The sequence below is a fragment of the Camellia sinensis genome, chromosome 15 (genome assembly GCF_055761805.1).
Source record: "Camellia sinensis isolate YWXY chromosome 15, ASM5576180v1, whole genome shotgun sequence".
NCBI lineage: Eukaryota > Viridiplantae > Streptophyta > Magnoliopsida > Ericales > Theaceae > Camellia > Camellia sinensis.
This window is the reverse complement of record NC_138975.1, coordinates 90516885-90536177: the sequence shown is the minus strand read 5'-3', so window position 1 is coordinate 90536177 and position 19293 is coordinate 90516885. Positions and strand designations below refer to the sequence as shown.

At 36.1% G+C, this 19293-nt stretch overlaps 1 protein-coding gene and 2 pseudogenes across 3 annotated transcripts; 2 read left to right on the top strand and 1 right to left on the bottom strand.

Moving 5' to 3' along the window:
• Window positions 1–872: 872 nt before the first annotated feature.
• Window positions 873–5420, top strand: LOC114291798 (uncharacterized). 2 transcript variants are annotated; one of them, XM_028235668.2, is made up of 9 exons: window positions 873–1145; window positions 2006–2357; window positions 2938–2971; window positions 3129–3326; window positions 3582–3671; window positions 4012–4077; window positions 4160–4251; window positions 4339–4386; window positions 5008–5420. In XM_028235668.2, exons 2-9 carry the CDS (start codon window positions 2035–2037, stop codon window positions 5126–5128), a joined length of 972 nt encoding a protein of 323 aa, XP_028091469.1. In that variant the 5' UTR covers window positions 873–1145; window positions 2006–2034; the 3' UTR covers window positions 5129–5420. The 2 variants fall into 2 exon arrangements, with proteins under 2 accessions (XP_028091469.1, XP_028091468.1); XM_028235667.2 differs by lacking the exon at window positions 873–1145 and having other exon boundaries at window positions 1178–2357.
• Window positions 5421–5792: 372 nt separating this feature from the next.
• On the top strand, window positions 5793–8870 carry LOC114291797 (WEB family protein At1g12150-like; annotated as a pseudogene). The gene is made up of 2 exons (XR_014356224.1): window positions 5793–6526; window positions 7210–8870. The product of XR_014356224.1 is annotated as a WEB family protein At1g12150-like (transcript).
• Window positions 8871–9410: 540 nt separating this feature from the next.
• Window positions 9411–16693, bottom strand: LOC114291775 (putative LRR receptor-like serine/threonine-protein kinase At1g74360 pseudogene; annotated as a pseudogene).
• Between the last annotated feature and the right edge of the window lie 2600 nt (window positions 16694–19293).

The window sequence follows — 19293 nt, the reverse complement described above, 5'->3', positions numbered from 1 at the left end:
TTTTGATTTTTTCCACTAGAAGACTAACTTTTTGCAAAAAAAAAAAAAAAAAAAAACACATCCAAACAAAATAACACATCCAACCCCATAATCATTTCACTTTTTCTCTCACAAATATCACATCCAACTACAAAAAAATTAACTATTTTCCCAAACACAAAATAAAAATTTTTCCAATAATATCCTACAACTAAAAAAATGTACATAAAAATCCACTTCCCAAACACCCACATAATGTGATCTTTTGTTTTTTTAGATGGGCGTATAATGTGATCTTTATGTGGTTAATTAAAGCATTTAATAACGTTATACTTAACAATATTTATCTAACATACTTTTTTATTATTTTATTTATTAATATAATATTAGTGTAATGAGTCTCACCATTAATATATATCTGTAATATAATAACTGAATTTACATATCAAATGACAAAAATAGATAATTATTATTTACTTAAAAACATTATGTGGATTATAATTTGAAAAATGTCTCGTAACTCAAATTTTGTGGCTCAAAAGTGGCTCAAATGGCCAAAACGACGTCGTTTTGGCCATTTTTATGTTGTTCTGTACTCAAAACGAGGTCGTTTTGACCATTTGAGCCACTTTTGAGCCACAAAATTTGAGCTACGTACCATTGTCGTTATAATTTTATGTATATAATTGTCATCATTCTTAATTTTATGTATAAAATTTTGTTCATAAATTATTTTTAATTATTTTATTTTGAAAAGCATCTCCACCAAACCGACATAACATCCACATACAAAACAGTGATTGGTCCACACCTTTCTCTAGCATTAATTAACAATTAATCATATAAAAACTTAAAAGACTCAAAAGGGACTGGTAATCTGATAAAAGTGAGACATAACCTTGAGTTTTATATTTGCATGGGGGGCATACAAAGATTGTGACATGAGACTATAGTCTGGTCTATGTTTTACAATTACAAGATCTTATAGGGATAAGTAAAAATAATATAAAGAAATAAAGAAAAAAAAAAAAAAAAGAGGGAAGCTTATGCTCAAAGCACACCTCCCTTTTTACCATCTCTCCTCTTTATATAAATTTAATTCCCATAGTAAAGAAGCAAAGAATCTCTTCTTTCACAACACCACCTTGCCTTCCTTGCTTTCCCCTGTAAGTATCCCTCCTTTCCTTTGCTTACAATTGAGAACTTGCCCTCATTCTTTCTGTTTCATTTAATATATTCTCTGTATATATAACTTTTTTATCTGCAAAATACCCACTTAAAGTTTGGAATCTCTTCTAGTTCACCCATTAATTTGGGTCAAATTCTTTATGGGTTTTTAGTTGTTAATGAGTCCCTTTCATTGGTCAATATCAAATGCACTTGTTCTGTTTGTTGATATATATGTATGAGAAATTCATTCATGATTGGGATCTTCCTCATTCATTTCTTCTAAAATGTGGTTTGATTGCACTATTGGGTTGTGGTGGCTAAGTTCTTGTTGGGTGTTGAGTCTTCATGAGCCACTGAATCATTGTTTTTGTGGGATTTTGATGTCTGGTTTGAGCATTTGAGCTTCGCATTTGTTCAAAGTTACTCTTCTATTTTACTTGCAAAACTTTTGCAAATGGTCTTATCACAGATCATATTTGAAGCTTTACTTTTAAAAATCCACCTGGGTTTTGGTGTTTCTCATTTCCAAGTTTCGGGTTTCCTACAAGTTTAGATGCTACAATGGAAATCAATTCATCAAATTTGTCCTGGATTTCTTTTGTTTTTAAACATTATAAACAGTAAAGGCACATAAAATATTTTATTTATTTATTTATTTATTTTTCATCTAAAATCACCACTGAGAACTGTTTGAAAAAATCATTTGTTTCAAATTTTGTCCAGGTCGCTTATTTTTTTAATTAAAGATTAGTTTTATCACTTTTTTCCCATTTGGAAATACATGCCCATTGAATCAAATCATAGACTGAGAGGAACAATCAGAGAAGTAGAAGTGACAGCATGGCTTTCTTAACAGGATCATCAGGAAATTCTTGGCAGCCAGTCATGACTGCCGACACAACCACACCAAGTTACTGGCTGAACTGGAGGGTCATGCTTTGTATCATTTGGGTGTTGTTGTCATTGATTATTACATCCCTTCTTATTTCAAAATACGAAGGACCACGCAAATCGAGACACAGAAATAGAGAATCCCAGGAAGAGCCGGCAGGACTACTGTACGAGGATGAGGTTTGGAAACCGTGTCTGAAAGGAATACATCCTGCTTGGTTGCTGGCATTCCGAGTTGCTGCGTTCTTTGTTCTTTTGTCTCTACTGATTGCAAATGCGGCTGTTGATGGTGGTGAAATATTTTACTTCTATACTCAGTAAGTAGTCCCTTTTATTGGTTTTTATCTCATTCATTACAAAGTCTTGCACATAGTTATTGACATAGTTATTGGTTTTTATCTCATTCATGATTGTCAAAAGTATAGACATATCCTACTTTTATCAAACTCTCTCTTATACATTTAAACAATAGCATTTCTTGTAAAGGGTATTTTTATTTTAGCATCATTGGAAATGAAATCAACATGTAGATTTTCACATAACAGAGATGGCAGCTTTTGCTAATTAAAGAATTTTATAGAACAATTTTGATATACTACAAAATTGTGCTTTGGATTCACTATGAATTTGCTTCTGCGAATTAAAGAAAAAAAAAAAAAAAAGGTTAAAAGGAGATTTCTCTCTCTTTTCTCTCTCTTTTCTTTTTCTTTATTGAGAGAGTCAAAAGAATACTTGAGTAGAATGATAGCATAAAATAGGTTAAATATTAAAATATGCATCACATCAAGGTAGTTTTTATTTATTTATTTTTAATGCCAGTATTAAGTTTATTACATGTGGTACAATTTCATCATTGTTTATCATAGGATTTAATTGGTGAAATTGGATATTGGACAGGTGGACTTTTTCACTGATAACCATTTATTTTGGGGTATGTTATACATCCTTATACATCCTTCTATGTGATTCTTCCCTCCCCCCCGCCCCCCCCAATTTACATGACACATATCATTCTAGATCTATGCTTGAATCAATTTCTTTTTATATGTCATTGCTCATGGACTTCACTTGCATAACTGCACTTGTAGCTTGGATCATTGCTTTCCATGTATGGATGCTACCAATATCATAATAAAGTTGGTGGCGATAGAACCGAGGATTTTGATGTCGAGCAAGGCACTAATTCAAATGAATCTAATGGGGAAAAGCACTCGGAATCCAATCAAGAACATCGAGTTCGCCAAACTGCAGGATTTTGGGGTTATATCTTTCAAATAGTTTTCCAGGTAAACCCCTAAAAGCCAGTAATTGCAATTGAAGAGTTGTGAATCACCGATTTAATATCCCTTCTTAATCCTTTAGCCTTTTTGTTGCCCAAAGATACTGTTTGGTATTAAAGAAGCTTGCATCATAGTTTTTTCCTATTTCAGGAGCTCAGTATTGAAAAAGAAAAATAATAAATTGATTAATTAAGCACAAAATAAGAAACATAATAGCCTTGTTGCACATAGTTATTGACCTTTTATTTTTCTCTTCAATAGATGAATGCAGGTGCAGTGATGCTCACGGACTGCGTCTTTTGGTTCATAATTGTACCTTTTCTGGCAATCAAAGATTACGATCTGAATTTTGTAAGTAATAAAATCCACACCTAGTCAAATTGTGCAACTATAACTATACGACAGATTGTATCAAAGCAACATTTTTTCATAATTTAGCATAGGGTTATGTAGTCTCATAGATGCAGGGTATTTTCTGTTTCAATAACATAAAACTTTTAATATCATTAGATATATATATATATATATATAACTACATGAAATCAACCTCTTATGTGTCAATTTCTAAATCATTTAGCTTCCTTGAGTAAAACCCATATGGTGCAAAGTTGATACAATGCAAATCCATAAGATTCATCATCAAAACTTCTGTTTGTCTTCTAAACAGTGTGCTTAATCTTTGATGTGGCAGTTGATTATAAATATGCATACCATCAATGCTGTTTTTCTGCTCGGCGACACTGCTTTGAATTGCTTGGTATGTTGCAGCTCTTTTATCTTGATTTCAATTCCTATTTTGCTTCACAATTTAATCTTTTAGACTTGTATTTCTCTTCCAGCGGTTCCCTTGGTTTCGAATTGCATACTTTTTCCTGTGGACTGCTGTTTATGTCATGTTCCAATGGATCGTCCATGCCTGCGTTTCGCTTTGGTAGACTCGTCTCCCTTTTAACACTCTTTTCTTTTTACTACAAAAATCTCACTTCTAATTTCCTATAACTGCAACTATTTGCAACAGGTGGCCATACCCTTTTCTTGATTTGTCATCTACATTTGCTCCACTATGGTATGTAATTAATCTTAAGAAATCACTCCTTTGATTTATTAAGAAAAAAGTCCTTTAAATTTTATGCTAATGGTTCATGCGATCAATCTCTTTGGCAATGATTTGTTGCCAAATAGCAGCAAAATTTGCTTATGTTCAACTTGAGAGATATTAAGCATTTTTGAAACTAAAATATTATCATAATGTCTCCAATAGACTGAAAATGAAAAAATAAAAAAATACCAAAAAATGGACAGAGAAGTAATGATCTTTTTAGATACACTCGAATATGATATATGGCATTTTGTCGCAGCCATCTAAAATTTGGAATGGCCTGAAATTAATCTCTCTTCCTTTTTTTTTCCCCACTATTCTCGTAAATTAAAATTACCTACGTAATTTACTAATTTGCAAATTATTATGCCCACCGGAAAATAATTCTAAGACAAAATATGCTTATTTTCTTTACCATGAACTGATTCTCTTCATTCCCACTCTTGAATTTTCCCCAAAATCTTTGCTATGCTTTTTATCAAATTTGATGTTGGACAATTTCATTAAGTAGTTCATTATTATTTTATGTACCTAACTGAATGATCAAAGTGCTAATCAGTCTTGTCTCTGCTAAAATGGGATATGCAGGTATTCATCAGTGGCTTTGATGCATATACCATGCTTTGGCATTTTTGTGTTGGTAATGAAGTTAAAACACACTCTACTCTCAAAATGGTTCCCTCACACCTATCAATGTGTGAAAACATAATTCATACGATAGCTGCTCTGAAAACTGAACGAGTTTTGTGGTCCAAGAGGGAGCATGAACAGAAAGAGGAAAAAAATCTGCAGAGATGATCAAGAAGACATATATGGCTTCCACATTTCCACAGAAAATGTATTAAATTTTGCTTAGAATGATTCACAGATATGATTTTACAGTGAAAACAATTTTTATTTTATTTAGTTTTGGTTCATATAACCATTCTTAACAGGAGTGGCTTATAAATTGTAACTACATATACATACACATTGAAGAAAAAGAAGGGCTGGTTTATTTCCATGGGCTTCCTTGCTTGTTTAGTTTTTAAGGGCATGTTTGTTGCGGTTTATTCTAAGTTGAAAGTTGGTAGTCTACACACATGATCTAAAAGCACCCTCCCCTAATTTCAGAATAATCAACTTTTTCTGTTGTATAAAAGAAAATTGAAAAAAGAACACGCAATGCAGAAAGAAAAATATATAATTCTGTTATCTGAAATTGCGATACAAACTGGTAATAAAAGTAAAATAAATAAATAAATAAAAGTTCAGCAGCCCCCGATTACTAAAATACAGCAGTAATCTACAATTACAAGCGATCATAGGGAGGTGTGTTTGGTAAATAACCTATTAAATTTATAGTATCACTATCTTTAGGCCCCCATTACTTTTCCTCTGCCTTGCCTCAGTAAAGAGTCTGGAGAGAAATCCCATGGTAGAATTGGAATCTGGTTTTGAAGCTTGCGATCTTCCTGAACCAAGGATTATGGAAAGTCAATTTACAAGATCTACACTGTTCAATTTGTCAATCCCCCAAACAAACACAACCACTTTGCTTCCATAAAGCCATTCCGTATGAAGGTAGTGTTTGGATCATGAATTTGAAAAGGAAAAGGAAAAGGTGATGGAAATGGAGAAAAAAAATTAGCTAATATGGCATTCACAGTTCGCTGACTTTTTCCTTTCTCTCCACAAATCCTTACCCAAATCCTAGATCCAAGTGTAGCCCAAGTATGTAACCAGAGTGTTTTATTTGATTGAAGTTGCAGTAATAGCTACCATACATAACGGGAAATTTTACAATCTCATGTTTCTTTTATGGTTCAACAAGGCCAACAAGAATGTTCTACCTAGTCTGTCATGTTCATTGTTTAGGCTCATTGTAGATTACATTTTCTTTTGTACAATCCATATTTTTTTCTTCTTCTTGTAATTTCTCTAAGCTATGGTATCCTCGAAAATCTGATAAATGTGATTACAGGATTTCTTGGTCTACATTAGGGATATCTTTTGACAGGAAGGTATGGGGATAGTCGATACAAAATCAATTGAATCAATCCAAGCTTCATTATCTTTGTTTGGTGAGAGAAGCGATCATAGGAAAAACCGGTTTACCAGCTGCGATGTATGTTGGGAATGCACAGTATTTGGAGCTAATATTGTGATTAATCAAATTAAATTTGGACTGTTTGTTCATCTGTTGATTTAATTTTAGATCTGAACTAATAGATGAAAGCTACAACTTTGGTGAACTTATATCTTGGTAAATCCTGTTTAATATGATGTTATGTTTGAAAAGTTTTATCAAATTCTATATAGATGTGGGGATTATGAATAGTACTATGTCCTGTGGTTTGAATTTGGATACTATAGTGTACTGCTTGTCTGTGTCTGACACGTGTCAGATCGTCAAACACTTGTCGATTCCAAAATGTGTTGTATACATGTCCAAACATGTCATTATTTTTTTAGACATAGACTCGATTAAGAAACAAGTGAAACACATTACAAGCTTCAAAATAATAACTTACGATCTAATGAAAAAACAAAAGCAATGTGCATTTATACTTATTAACCCATCTTCTTTAGACTTTGAAAAATCATGATCTGTTGCATATTTTTATTCAGTTTGAATTGAAATATTCATATCTATATGTGTGTCTTACATGTCCTGTCTTGCATTTGAGAAAATTATCATGTCACGTGTCCGTGCTTCTGAGATAGCAGTCTTAAATTATGGGACAATTAAGATCCCCAATAATATTGATCAATGGATGATAAGATGTTTTCTATTGCCGTTGTTGATAGGAGTTGGAGAGGAAGAAAGAGCTTGAAGGCCTGATGAAGGACATGGCCAACTACAACGTTCAACTAGAAGGAAAGGGCTCTGCCTACAGGCAAGCCCTTCTCAAACTAAACCACTATCAAAAAACAGCTAATGAACTTTCCATCCTAGTGAAGAGTTCTGAGATTGAGAAAGATATATCAATGAATGCAGAGAAGGTCGGATGAGAGTGCACGAACGTGAATCCGAGATGGCTGATATATCTGATCAACAATCCAAAACTAAAATGATGTGAGAACAACTTTTTCATTTTATGAATGAGTTGAAGACTTCATGACAAGAGCTACTTATAATGGAAACAGATCTCACTGCTGCCATAAACAGGAAGCTTGAGGCCTTGACACAGGTAGAATTGATGGAAACTGAATTGCAAATGGAGAAGGGAATGACTGATGAGCTTTTGAGGCACGTGTCAGAGCTGAATGAGGCTGTTATGCATTCAAAGATGGCATCTAATGAAGGACAGAAAGAGATTCGTGTTGTTCTAGTGAAAAAAGTAACTGAATTAGCATTGGCAACAACAACAGTGGTTGAAGCAGAGGAAAAGTTGGAATATATGAGAAAACTATTAGAAGTAATGCAGGATTTGGAGAATCAGCTCATGAACAAGTTTGTTTTTATCGACTCACTACAGTCGGATCTCAATCAGGCGAATGAGCTACGTGGGTCCTTTGAGAAAAGAGCTTCTAATGCCATTAGTGAGTTAAATACGGTAAAATCAAAGTTCAAAATGCAGGAAAGAAAGAGCTCAGATCAGTTGGGTAATATTGAGTTTTTGGAAATGGAGTTGAATCAGTTGAGACTAGAACTTAAAAATTGCAAAGGAAAAGGTGGAGCGCTTAGATTCGGACACTAAGAAGATGGAAGGTGAATTAGAGAAGGCGAGAAATGAGATGGAAGAGATTAGAGGAAGAGAGAAGGTAGCGCAAGTTGAGATAGTGATGTTGAAATATGAGGTTCATAAAGGGCGGTCAAGAATTGCGGCAGCTAAGGCAGTTGAAGTAAGGATCAAGAGCCGAGGTAGACGAGTCCAAGAAAGAGAATTGGAGGCTAAAAGAAGAGTTTGATAACTCTGTTGTTAATGAATATGGAAGAGACAAAAGCAATGCTTGTATCAAGATTTCAAAGGACGAGCATGAGGCCTTGATTGAGAATGCAGAGAAAGTTACTGAGCTTGTGCCAGAAAATTACTACGAATTGGAAAATTCGAAGAAAGAGTTGGAAATTGCAATGGTGAAAATCGCATAGTTTAGGAATAGAGCGGAACAGGTTGTCAGTAGAGTCGAGGCAGCTGAGAAAGATCAGATGAGGAAAGCAGAAGCAGAAGTAGCTTTAGTTATGAGTAGCCTTCTAAAAACTATCAGCCGCTCGGTAAGGTTCTTAGCATGAAATTCTAGTCTCACAACTTAAATCGTTGAGGTTTATTGATTTTGCCTTTCTATTTTTTCTTCACCCAAAATAGAAAAAATAGATAAATAAATTGTGTACGAACGGGAAGAAACTGCACATTTGTCTTGCTTTAAGTGGGTGATATCTGATGTCCTGTCCTGTTCATGAACATTTGTCAATTTTTTTTTTTATCAGCAAACATTTGTCAATTTTATCATGCAAAAGTTGAATGAAGTATGTGAGGTTACAAATTGCACAAATGCTCTTGTTTCTATTTGCTTGCTTTCCACAACATTTTGAATTGCCGACTTTGGGCTTTCAATTTTTATATGCATATATGATAACTATGTTAAAACAATTCAATTTTTTCGTAATTAGAGTGCCGTAAGAATATTACATTTGATGTTGTAAATACCATCACCAGCTCTATAGGAATAAAAATTGACAAAAAAAACCAAACATGCATAGATAGGACACTAACGGGCGAGGGGCCAAATTGCCATTCAAATGCCCTAGTGCTACTATAATTGTGAACTGTCTCGAAAAAGAACAAGAAAGGCAGCCTTGCAGAACAATAGTTTAGGGTATGAAACATGGCAAAGATGAGCCTGAACTTGACACATAAGTCCTTTTGTATCCTGCAAAAGATACCTAACCGCGTCTTCCGGGTTGGTTGGGGGATTTGGGAAAGGATTTGGAAAGGGAAATGAAAAATGTGTGTGAAACTATGTGAAATTTAGGTATATTTTATTCACATTTCACCTACCTTTTTCATTTACATTTCAAAATCCCTCATCAAATCCTCCCACCAAACACAATTATGAGTATCACGATTCCACAGAATCCACTTGCAATAGAGGCCATTATCATAATGAAGAGCACAAAATATATGCTCAATTTTGTTGAAAAATGGAAGGAGTAACAATGGGTTGCCAGGATAAGACTCATATCCAAATGTTGGCAACTGTCCATTTATTGGGATTATGCTACTGATGTATGGATTGTAAGAAACATTGAACTTGCTCAACTCAGTTAAATTGTTCAAGCTGACTGGGAAAGTTCTAGAGAAATTGTTATATGACAAATCAAGGTTTTGTAAGCATTTGATGTCCCAATTTGTATTAGAATTTCACAAAAAACTTGTTTTGCGAAATGTTGAGCACTACAAATGGCATTAGTCCAATTCTTGGAGGGAAATCACCGTGAAATCTATTGATTGCCAAATACAACATACTAAAGTTTTGCATGTGACCAATCTCAGGTGGGACCTCATTGGACAACTAACCGGTGATCCAAAATGTCTGCAAGCCACTAACACACAAGGGGAATATGCCATACCCATTAAGAAACCTATCCCAAAGGCTTCTACAACTCTTCCTTGTAAGAATTGTATACATAAAAGCAAGTGGAGGATAGTTTGTCAGTATCCACCTCTTCATCGCCATGCACTCACCTGAAATAGTAGTAACTCGATCATTCTGTTGATTTTGCTCAAACGTTGGCATTGAATTCATACCAATGTTCGTCAACTGGAGTGGGAATGGCCTAGAAAGTTGATTGTTCATGAGGTGTAACCATAGCAAGCTCTTATAATTCCCCAACTCTGGTGGGATTTCACCGGTTAGCGCATTGTTGGCAACCATCAACCACAAGAGTGAGCTCAAGTTTCCAAAGTTGTTGGAATTGACCCATTAAGCCTATTGAAGGATAGATCAAGAGCTTGGAGGCCTTGCAAATTTCCATACTCAAGAGGGATATTTCTCGTAAATTGTAAATTGATTGTAAGCAAGAATCAAGAACTTCAAACTCGTCATTTGAGAGAATTTGACTGGTAATGAACCAAAAAATTTGTTAAAGCTGAGGTCTAATCTAGGAATGTTCTTCAAGTTGAGAATTCCCAATGAATTTATGCCACTAGTGTACGAATTTGAATGTAGTATAAGAAACTTAACCTGTGTAAATCACCCGAAAATTTCTTGTATGTCACCTTTAAAATTGTTCAAGCTCAAATCCAAAAATGCCAAGTTTCTCAACCCAAGCAAAGACTTTGGAATTTTTCTTCTAAAAATATTGTTTTCCAAATAAAGTGCTTCCAGATTTGAAATATCCCCAATCTCCACCGGAATTTGACCTGTGAAATTGTTTCCCCATAAATTCAAGACCACCAATCCTCTACAGTTTGAAATTTCCTTAGAAACCCCTCCAGCAAAAGCATTTTCCAACAAGTCCAAAACTTGCAGAGTACAGATCTTGGGAAAAATTACAAGTAAAACCACTCGAACTAACAAGTTTTTAAGACACTAAGAATTCCCAAAGATATGAAATTGTTGGTGCTCAGGTCAAGAAATTGCAGTTTCAAGCACTCATTGAAGTCATTAAAGATTGTGCCAGTGAAATTGTTGGTTGATGAATTGGGTAGAACCAAACTATTACACATTGCTGGGAAAGTTAATTGAATTCCATTGAAGATTCGGTTGGTGGACAGGTCAAGAACCTCCAATCTATTGAGTCCTGTCAAATTGAGCTCACCGTTGATGATGTTATGAGATAAGTTTAACACTTTCAGGCTCTGGAACTGGCCTAAGTCAGCCAAAAATCCCCCGAGAATGGTGTTCCTAGAGAGGTCGAGGTGGGTGATGGTGGTCAAGGAACCGGAGAGGTCAATGCCGATGATGCAACCGCCTTTGCACGAAATTCCAGGCCAGACGCATGGAGACAAGGTTTGCTCCTAACTTAGGTATGAGAAGGGAAGGTTATGAATTGAGCACCCCATTCACCCGATCAAAGATCGGCCTCTACTAATCATGATGTGATTCTTATGTACAGTATTTGCTTTTGTTCCGATTATTATGCTATCTTTACTATGTGATGCACACAAGTATAAACTAATTCGCAAAATTTGGAATGCTTTGATTTTATGTTTGTTTGAAAATTGTTTTGAATATGCGCCACTTGAAAAAGCGAACTCATATGTACATTAATCAAATTATTCTAACTTAAGCGAAAAAGCTTTCATCCACAGGCATTCAAATAGGTATATCAAATAAGCACTTAGCCTCATGGCGAACATGCTTGTTATGGCAACAATCACATGCATACAATATGCTAAAGCAAAAAATGCTTACCACAAACATCCGAGGCGAGCCAAAAGAAAGAAAATAGTTAGAAAAAATGCATGATTCTAAATAATGCAACATGACTAATGCAACACACACAATCATGCAATTAATAGGCTCGGCTACTAGCATGGCATGTGAGTCAATCCAAGACATGCGATAAAGCACGCATTCAAGCAAGGAATTTGAAATTGACATTGATTAGTATGATGAGCCGAACCTTTACGCATGCAAAAAAAAAAAAAAATGGATGTGAGTCATGGAAAATGATAAGGAAAGTATGATGTCATATGCAATCTATCATAAGCGAGTAAATAAAAGGGAGAAAGAATGAGGGTAGGAAGACATACACAATATTATAAGTTTGCCGTCATGTAAGAGAGTCCGAATGAATGTCCTAATTAAACTAATTATTACAACACCAAATAAATTAATTGACTACACTAAATAATTATTACAAATTAGGATTAAGCTAACTAATTAATGAACTAGCTATTACAAATTCAAAGCTAATTAATTGCAACACACTACATATGAAATCTAATTTGCGCGGGAAACGACGTACCACACATATAACCAAGAACATCCTCTCAGAAACGCCTCTGTTTTGGTACTTGATTCTATTCTTTCCGCAATTAGAAAATAATTATGTTTTTACCTCAGCTCTTGCTCTATTTTGTAGAAAAAAATGCTATTGTTTGCTTAACAAAAGATGGCCAGCCGGCCAAGGAAAGTGGTCATCCGGATTCAGGGGGGGCCGATCGGCCACTAATTTTGGCTCTCCTTATCATGAAATTGATGAAGGGAAGAGCAGAATCGATTTACAAATCATCAATGGTCACAAGGTTGTTGCATGATGATCCATGAATCGATGAGATAAAGACTCAATGAATGAAGATAAAAGACCAACAAAACCTCTTCCCTATCATGGAGTTACCTCAAGAGAAGTGGTAAACATTGATTCTTGAGCCATTATCATCACTAAAGAGTATAAAATGACTCAAGACTCAATGGGTTCAATATAACGTCCGATTGAACACAACTCAATTTTATTATCTTGTGCCTCTTTCAATCCAATTATTAGCCCTTTTTATTACCTTTCTATTCTTTAATCATTTTAGTCCAAAAATGAGAGTTATGTTCGCTAAAGAAGGGAAGTGTCAAACAAGAAGTTATTCTTGGCATGAGAGAGATGTAATGCCTTGGTAATCAACGTCCAAAGGGATTAAACCATTAAGCATGGAAGGTCTTTTTCGTATGCCTTAAACAACAATTGTTTGAAACAACTCTCAAATAAAGAAAACCAAGAAAGGAGGGAGAGTGCAGAGATGGTTATTGCAAGTGTGAGTACATGTATGAAAGTTATGAAATAAAAGCTATCAACTCAAATAGGTTGGTGTCTAAGGCCTAAACCACCAAACCTATGAGGACTTATAACAACAAAAACCTACTATGCAAAGCATAAACTAAATAAACACACTAAAATAGTCCTAAAAGATAGCAAAACAATGTTGGAATTTAGTTTGAAAAGCTAAGAAAGTAAGCAAAAATGAAAGAGAATTAAAGCTAATAAGCAAGCTTAAGGGAGAGGTGGCTAACCCCTCAATTCTTGGACCTCAAAACCACATATTTTAGCCTCTGAAAACTCTAAAAATCAGTAGCTAAAAGTTGAGAAATAGTGGAAAACACAAGGATAAAAGCTTATGGAATAAGGTTCAAAGAAGGGTGGTTAACCCCTCCACATTTGGTAGCTTTAAATCACAAGTTTCAGCCCACTAAAACAGTATAAAAAAAGTTAGAAAAGAGAGGGAAGAAGTAGTGTAAAGATGGCCAAAGTTATACCTCTTAAAGAGGAGTTACTCTTTTGTTCACAAACCACAAGATATCAACTCTCAAGGGCTGAGATTTTAGCTTAAGAACCTCAGCAAGAAGCCCAAAAAAAATGGTTTAGGAAGTGTATGTATAGTGTATGTATATTGCAAGATAGAGAGGGAGAGTGTTTGGCAAGATTTTGAGCTTTGGAGAATTTTTCTAACCTAAAACCATAAGGGATGGTCAAGTATATATAGAAAAATAGGATGCTATCTCAAAAATATCTGTATTGAGTCAGCTGGTGCAGTGCATGCACATGGGGGGACAGCTGGCAACAAATATTTGTTCTACGGGAAACCTGGCTGGCCGGCTAGGTAGGGGACATCTGGCCATCATTTTTTGGCCAGCCGGCCACCTGTTGGCCAGTAGGCCTCTGGGTGGTCAGGCTAGAAAAAAAATTAGGTTTTCGTCCAAAGAGGGTGCAAGATTCTAGGCTCTGACTCTCAAAACCGAGGCTTCTTGCTAAAGAAATTGAGCATTTGTACAGCATAGTATTTCATCATCGAGTGATCAACCTGAGGCGTCAAAGTCTTATGGGCAGTCAAAAATAGGGTGTCTACGGTTCGCTTGAGCAATTTTTTCTTCGCTCAAGTGGTATTTTGTTTTTCCCAGTTTATGTGTTTGTAGTTTGAACTTCTGGAAGAGAGGTGTTCTTTGCTCGAGTAGTATTTCCTCCGCTCGAGTGGTCTCTTTGCAGGTTTGAATTTCTGAGACGGGGTCATTCTTCGTTCTAGTGGTAGCTAGTTTGCTCGAGTGATCTGTTCAGCATGATTAATGTTCTGGGAGTTTGGTTACTTTGCTCCAGCCATGGGTTGGTCGCTTGAGTGGTATTCTGTGTCAAATGCTTGAGCGGTGTTTTGGTTGCTCAAGCGATCTATATGTATAAAGGTACAGAAAAATATCTTTATTACACATTTTGCTTTTTTTTTTCTCTCTCTCTCTCTCTCTCTCTCTTTCTCTCTCTCTCTAAAAGGTTTATGAACCTAGTTTTTCTTACTCTCTCCCTTTATTTTTGTATAAACCACCCCATACCATACACCCAAATCCTTGAATCTCGCGACCTTGGTGCTTTGATATAAAAGATATAGCGTGAAGAGATGGTCATTTTGATCTGAAAATGTTCAAGATCTGACTCTGTTGATTTAGGATTGTTCTTCCCCTTTTCTTTTTCTTTTGAGGTAGGGATTTCTTTAACGTTTATGCATGATATTTAGCCATGTTATGTGCTCCTTGAATAGTGTAGCATTTTGAGATACTTAAGTTTGATTTGGTTTTGATTTGGGTTTGAAATGAGTTATAAAAGTGGGGTTTCATAATGGGTTGTTTTGAAAGGTTGTGAATATGGGTGTGTTGATAAGAAGGGTTGAAATCTTGGAAACCTCTCTTTAAAATGGGTTCTTGAAAGAAACAGATATTGTTTTGAAAATCTTGGAAAATTATTGGTTTTTGAGTAAGAATGAGAATGATGAGAAATGTTTGGATCCTTATTGAGTTGGAAAGTGGAATTGGAACATGTATTGTTACTTCTATATTGAAATCTTGAAAATTTATATTTGTTTACTTAGAATTATCTTTTGAATAGAAATATCTATTTTGGCTATCAATGGAGGATAACATTGATTGTTGTAGTAAGTGCATAAGAACTAGGTTAAAAAAAACCATTCACTCTTGCATGTCACATTTGAACATTGGTTTCATATTTCATACATTGAAATGTATTGTTTTGAGAAAAAAGAGGTGAATATCGTGGCGAATCTGTTTAGGGGGTGTGGTTGTGATTATTATTATGTTAGCTTGTGTGTCCTTGGTAAAAGTCTAGAAACCCGTGCAATTAGGTGCCGATCCTGCCAGTTAGTACAGGTAGGCTTTAGTAGTGCTTGTATAGCCTATTAGCAGACACATACCTAGAGATTCCTAGTATTGTGTATCCATTGCCTTGATTTCTAATTTTAAAAGTAATGATTTATGAATTGGATTATAAAAAAATGACATTGCATTGTAAATGAAAAATGCATTCTTTTGGTAAATGGCATTCATATACATTCACCATATGACATTGTTAAGCATCGTAGTGTATGTTAAATTAATTTCTACTGGGTTTTAACTCACCCTATATGAAAACCAACTTTCAGCTACTGATGGTATGCATCTGCCAAGAACTAAGCTTGGGAGGATCTTGGAGCTGAAGGCTTATTTATCTTTGTGTTGTAAATATCTTTTGTACAAGCCTCGAGCTTTTTATTTGTATTGGGCTTGACCTACTTTTGTTGTAACCAAGCATTGGCTTGGAAATGTGTAGCCCTTAGGGCAAGAACTTCTCTTTTCTGTTTTTGTTATATGTATATCCGTCATATGCTATAGATTCATAGCTTAGGGTTAATGAATGTATTAATGTATGTGATATATTCCTTGTACTACATTAAATAATGTTCTGGTAATATTGTCTTAATGAATAATTAAATCTGATGAGCATTCGTATATCTGTTGATAGGTTATGAGATTATCTATTATTATAAATTGGGGGTGTTACAACTTGATATGAGTGTTAACCAAGTTTGAATACTTTGGGCTCGTAGGACGTGGTTATTATCACAATGGGTTTGTCTCGCTAGATAAGTAATATACGTATATTTGGTATGCTATATGATAACATGTTTATGTGATGAAATGAGTATGGGATTTAGTATCTAAGATATTGATTGTGTCTACGAATTCTTAGAAGTCCCGTTAGAAGAGCACTTGATAACTGCTAATTCTAACAAGAACTCTGGCAATGTTGCAGAATGATTATTATCTAGAAAGGAAATTTGTTTGTGAATACGTGATTCGGTTCTCATGTGGAGTGAATTATGTGTTGTCCATTGTATTGGCACGTGTGTGAACTAGTTATGGCATATTATGAATGTGCTAAATTTGGTGTTACCATTATTAGTATGTCAGGATGTGAACGTAGCGGTGGTAGGCGAGGTACACCTAGACGGTAGGAAGTGTTGATTCCAAATGAAATTTCGGCACAAGAGAAAGGGGTTGGTCCATCAAACGTGGCCAAGCCAGCAGGCCAGTAAGCCATGGGCATCTTAGCCCATGAAATGGCAAGAGCATTGCAGGAATCCATGGACATTTTCAGACTTGATAATCAAGTCCAAGCCCATGTTGCAAAGACAGAGAGAATCCAGGTAAGTTTCTGAAGAGGGAGTTCTTTCAGTTGAATCCAAATGAGTTTGTGGGTGATCCAAAAGAGCCACTGAAGGCCGACGAGTGGTTCGAGAAGATGGTGAAGATGTTCAAGATGCTTGGCATTGATGAAGAAAGTTTGAGGGTGACCTTGGTAACTTTTCAACTTAAGGGCGATATTGGTCAATGGTGGAAGTTTGCAAGGGGCCGTATTGGGGTGATTTGGAAGGCTTTTGTTAATGCCTTCTAGGATAGGTTTTTACCACCCATAGTGAAGGAGAAATTGAGAGAGCAATTTTTGAAACTTAAGTAGTTAAGCACACCAATGGTCGATTTTGAGGCGACCTTCACTAGCCTTTCGAGGTTTGCACCCGAACTCATGGCGATAGAAAAACGCCATGTATCAAGTTCGAGAAGAGATTAAGGACCAGGCTCCTTGTCAAAGTGGTCAGGTCTATGATTTGGGATTATCGGCCCTTTATCAAATTTGTGGCCCATCTAGAAGTGGTGATTTAGATGGAAGAGGAACGGATGAAGGGCGCTAGGTAAAAGGGGCAACAGTCTCAGGGGGATACGAGGGACAACATGAGGCAGATGGGTTTTACCCTGCAACAGTCCCAAGCTTCACAGTCTAGATACACTTTTCCTGTACCGAGTTTTGGTTTGGGAAGAGGCAACCAAGGTGGATTCATGTGCTTCAAGTGTGGTCAGTTAGGCCACAATTCTCTAGCATGTCTGTAGAGGGGAGGAAGACAACAGTTGGCGTAGTCCTCGGATCATTCTCAAAGCCAGAGCCAAGAGAGAGGGCAACCACCTACCTATTATTAGTGTGGGCAGTTTGGGCATTTGAGGACATTTTGCCCTTAATCGGGTGGCACTTCCGGTGCATCTGGTTAAAGGTAGACTCAAAGCCACCAACCAACAAAGTCAGCTCAGGCCTTAAGGGCCAATCAAGGAGCCACTTTGGCTCAATCTGTTCTTTAAGCCTATGCTCTGAGGGGTGAGCAAGTTGATCAGAGTCCTCTAGGATGTGCGTATGTCATTACCATGCTAGAGTAGTTGCTGGTACCTCCTATTATGAGAGGTAACTTTTTGATATTCAATTCCTTAGCCAATGTGTTGATTGATATAGGTACATCTCATTTCTTCATTTCGTTTTCTTTTGCATTTGCTTTGGGGTTAGAGTTTGGTCAGTTGGAGTCTCCTCTATTTGTTGAGACACCTATTGAGAGTAGAGTGGCATTGGGTCGCATATGCCGCTCCTATGAGATTGAGGTCGCAAATTATCGACTCTCTTTGGATTTTGTTGTTCTTGATATATATGTTTTTGATGTGATTCTGGGTATAGATTAGTTATCGGTACCTTCTGTTATGAGAGGTAACTTTTTGCTATTCAATTCCTTAGCCGATTTGTTGATTGATATGGGTGCATTTCATTCTTTCATTTCATCTTCTTTCACACCCCCTTTGGGGTTAGAGTTTGATCAATTGGAGTCTCCTCTGTTTGTTGAGACACCTATTGGGGGTAAAGTGGCATTTGGTTGCATATGCCGCTCCTTTGAGATTGAGGTCGCAGATCATAAACTCTTTTTTGATTTTGTTGTTCTTGATATGCATGCTTTTGATGTGATTCTAGGTATAGATTGGTTGACTTATTTTTGGGCTTTGATAGATTGCCATTGTAGGCGGGTGTCGATGTGTACACCATCAATAAAGTGTTTCTATTTCCTGTGTAATCAGGGTGATAGTTTTATTCCTCCGTTGTATAACCATAATAAGGGTCGAGGAGTGTTAAGTTTCCTTTTTTTCTTTTCGGTTGCTAATGAGGGTAGTACGGTTTAGGGTGGCTTGCCGAACATAGTTCGAGAGTATCCAGATGTCTTTCGGAGGATCTTATCGATTTACCACCACATAGAGAGATTGAGTTCTCTATCGATTTGATGCCAGGCATGGCTTCGATTTCCATGGCACCTTATAGGTTTGCACCAGCCGAGTTGTGTGAGTTAAAGGTGCAGCTCTAGGATTTATTAGATAAGGGCTTCATTTGCCCTAGTACCTCGCCTTGGGGAGCACTAGCTCTCTTTATGAAAAAGAATGATGGCATATTGCAGTTGTGCATTGACTATCGTAAGTTGAACAGGGTAACTGTTAAGAACAAATACCCATTGCTGAGAATAGATGATTTCTTTGACCATTTGAAGGGAGCTCGTTGTTTTTTGAAGATGGATTTGAGATCGGGATATCACCAGTTGAGGGTAAAGGAGAAGGATATTCAGAAAATGGCATTTCATAGGTGGTATGGCCACTATGAGTTCTTAGTAATGCTTTTTGGGCTAACCAATGCACCAGCTTCGTTTATGGACTTGATGAATGAAGTCTTTTGTGAGTTCCTTGATCGGTTTGTAGTTGTCTTCATTGACGACATTTTAATCTATTCATTATTTCAGGACGAACACAAGGACCACTTGCGGGTTGTACTTGAGTTTCTTAGAGCAC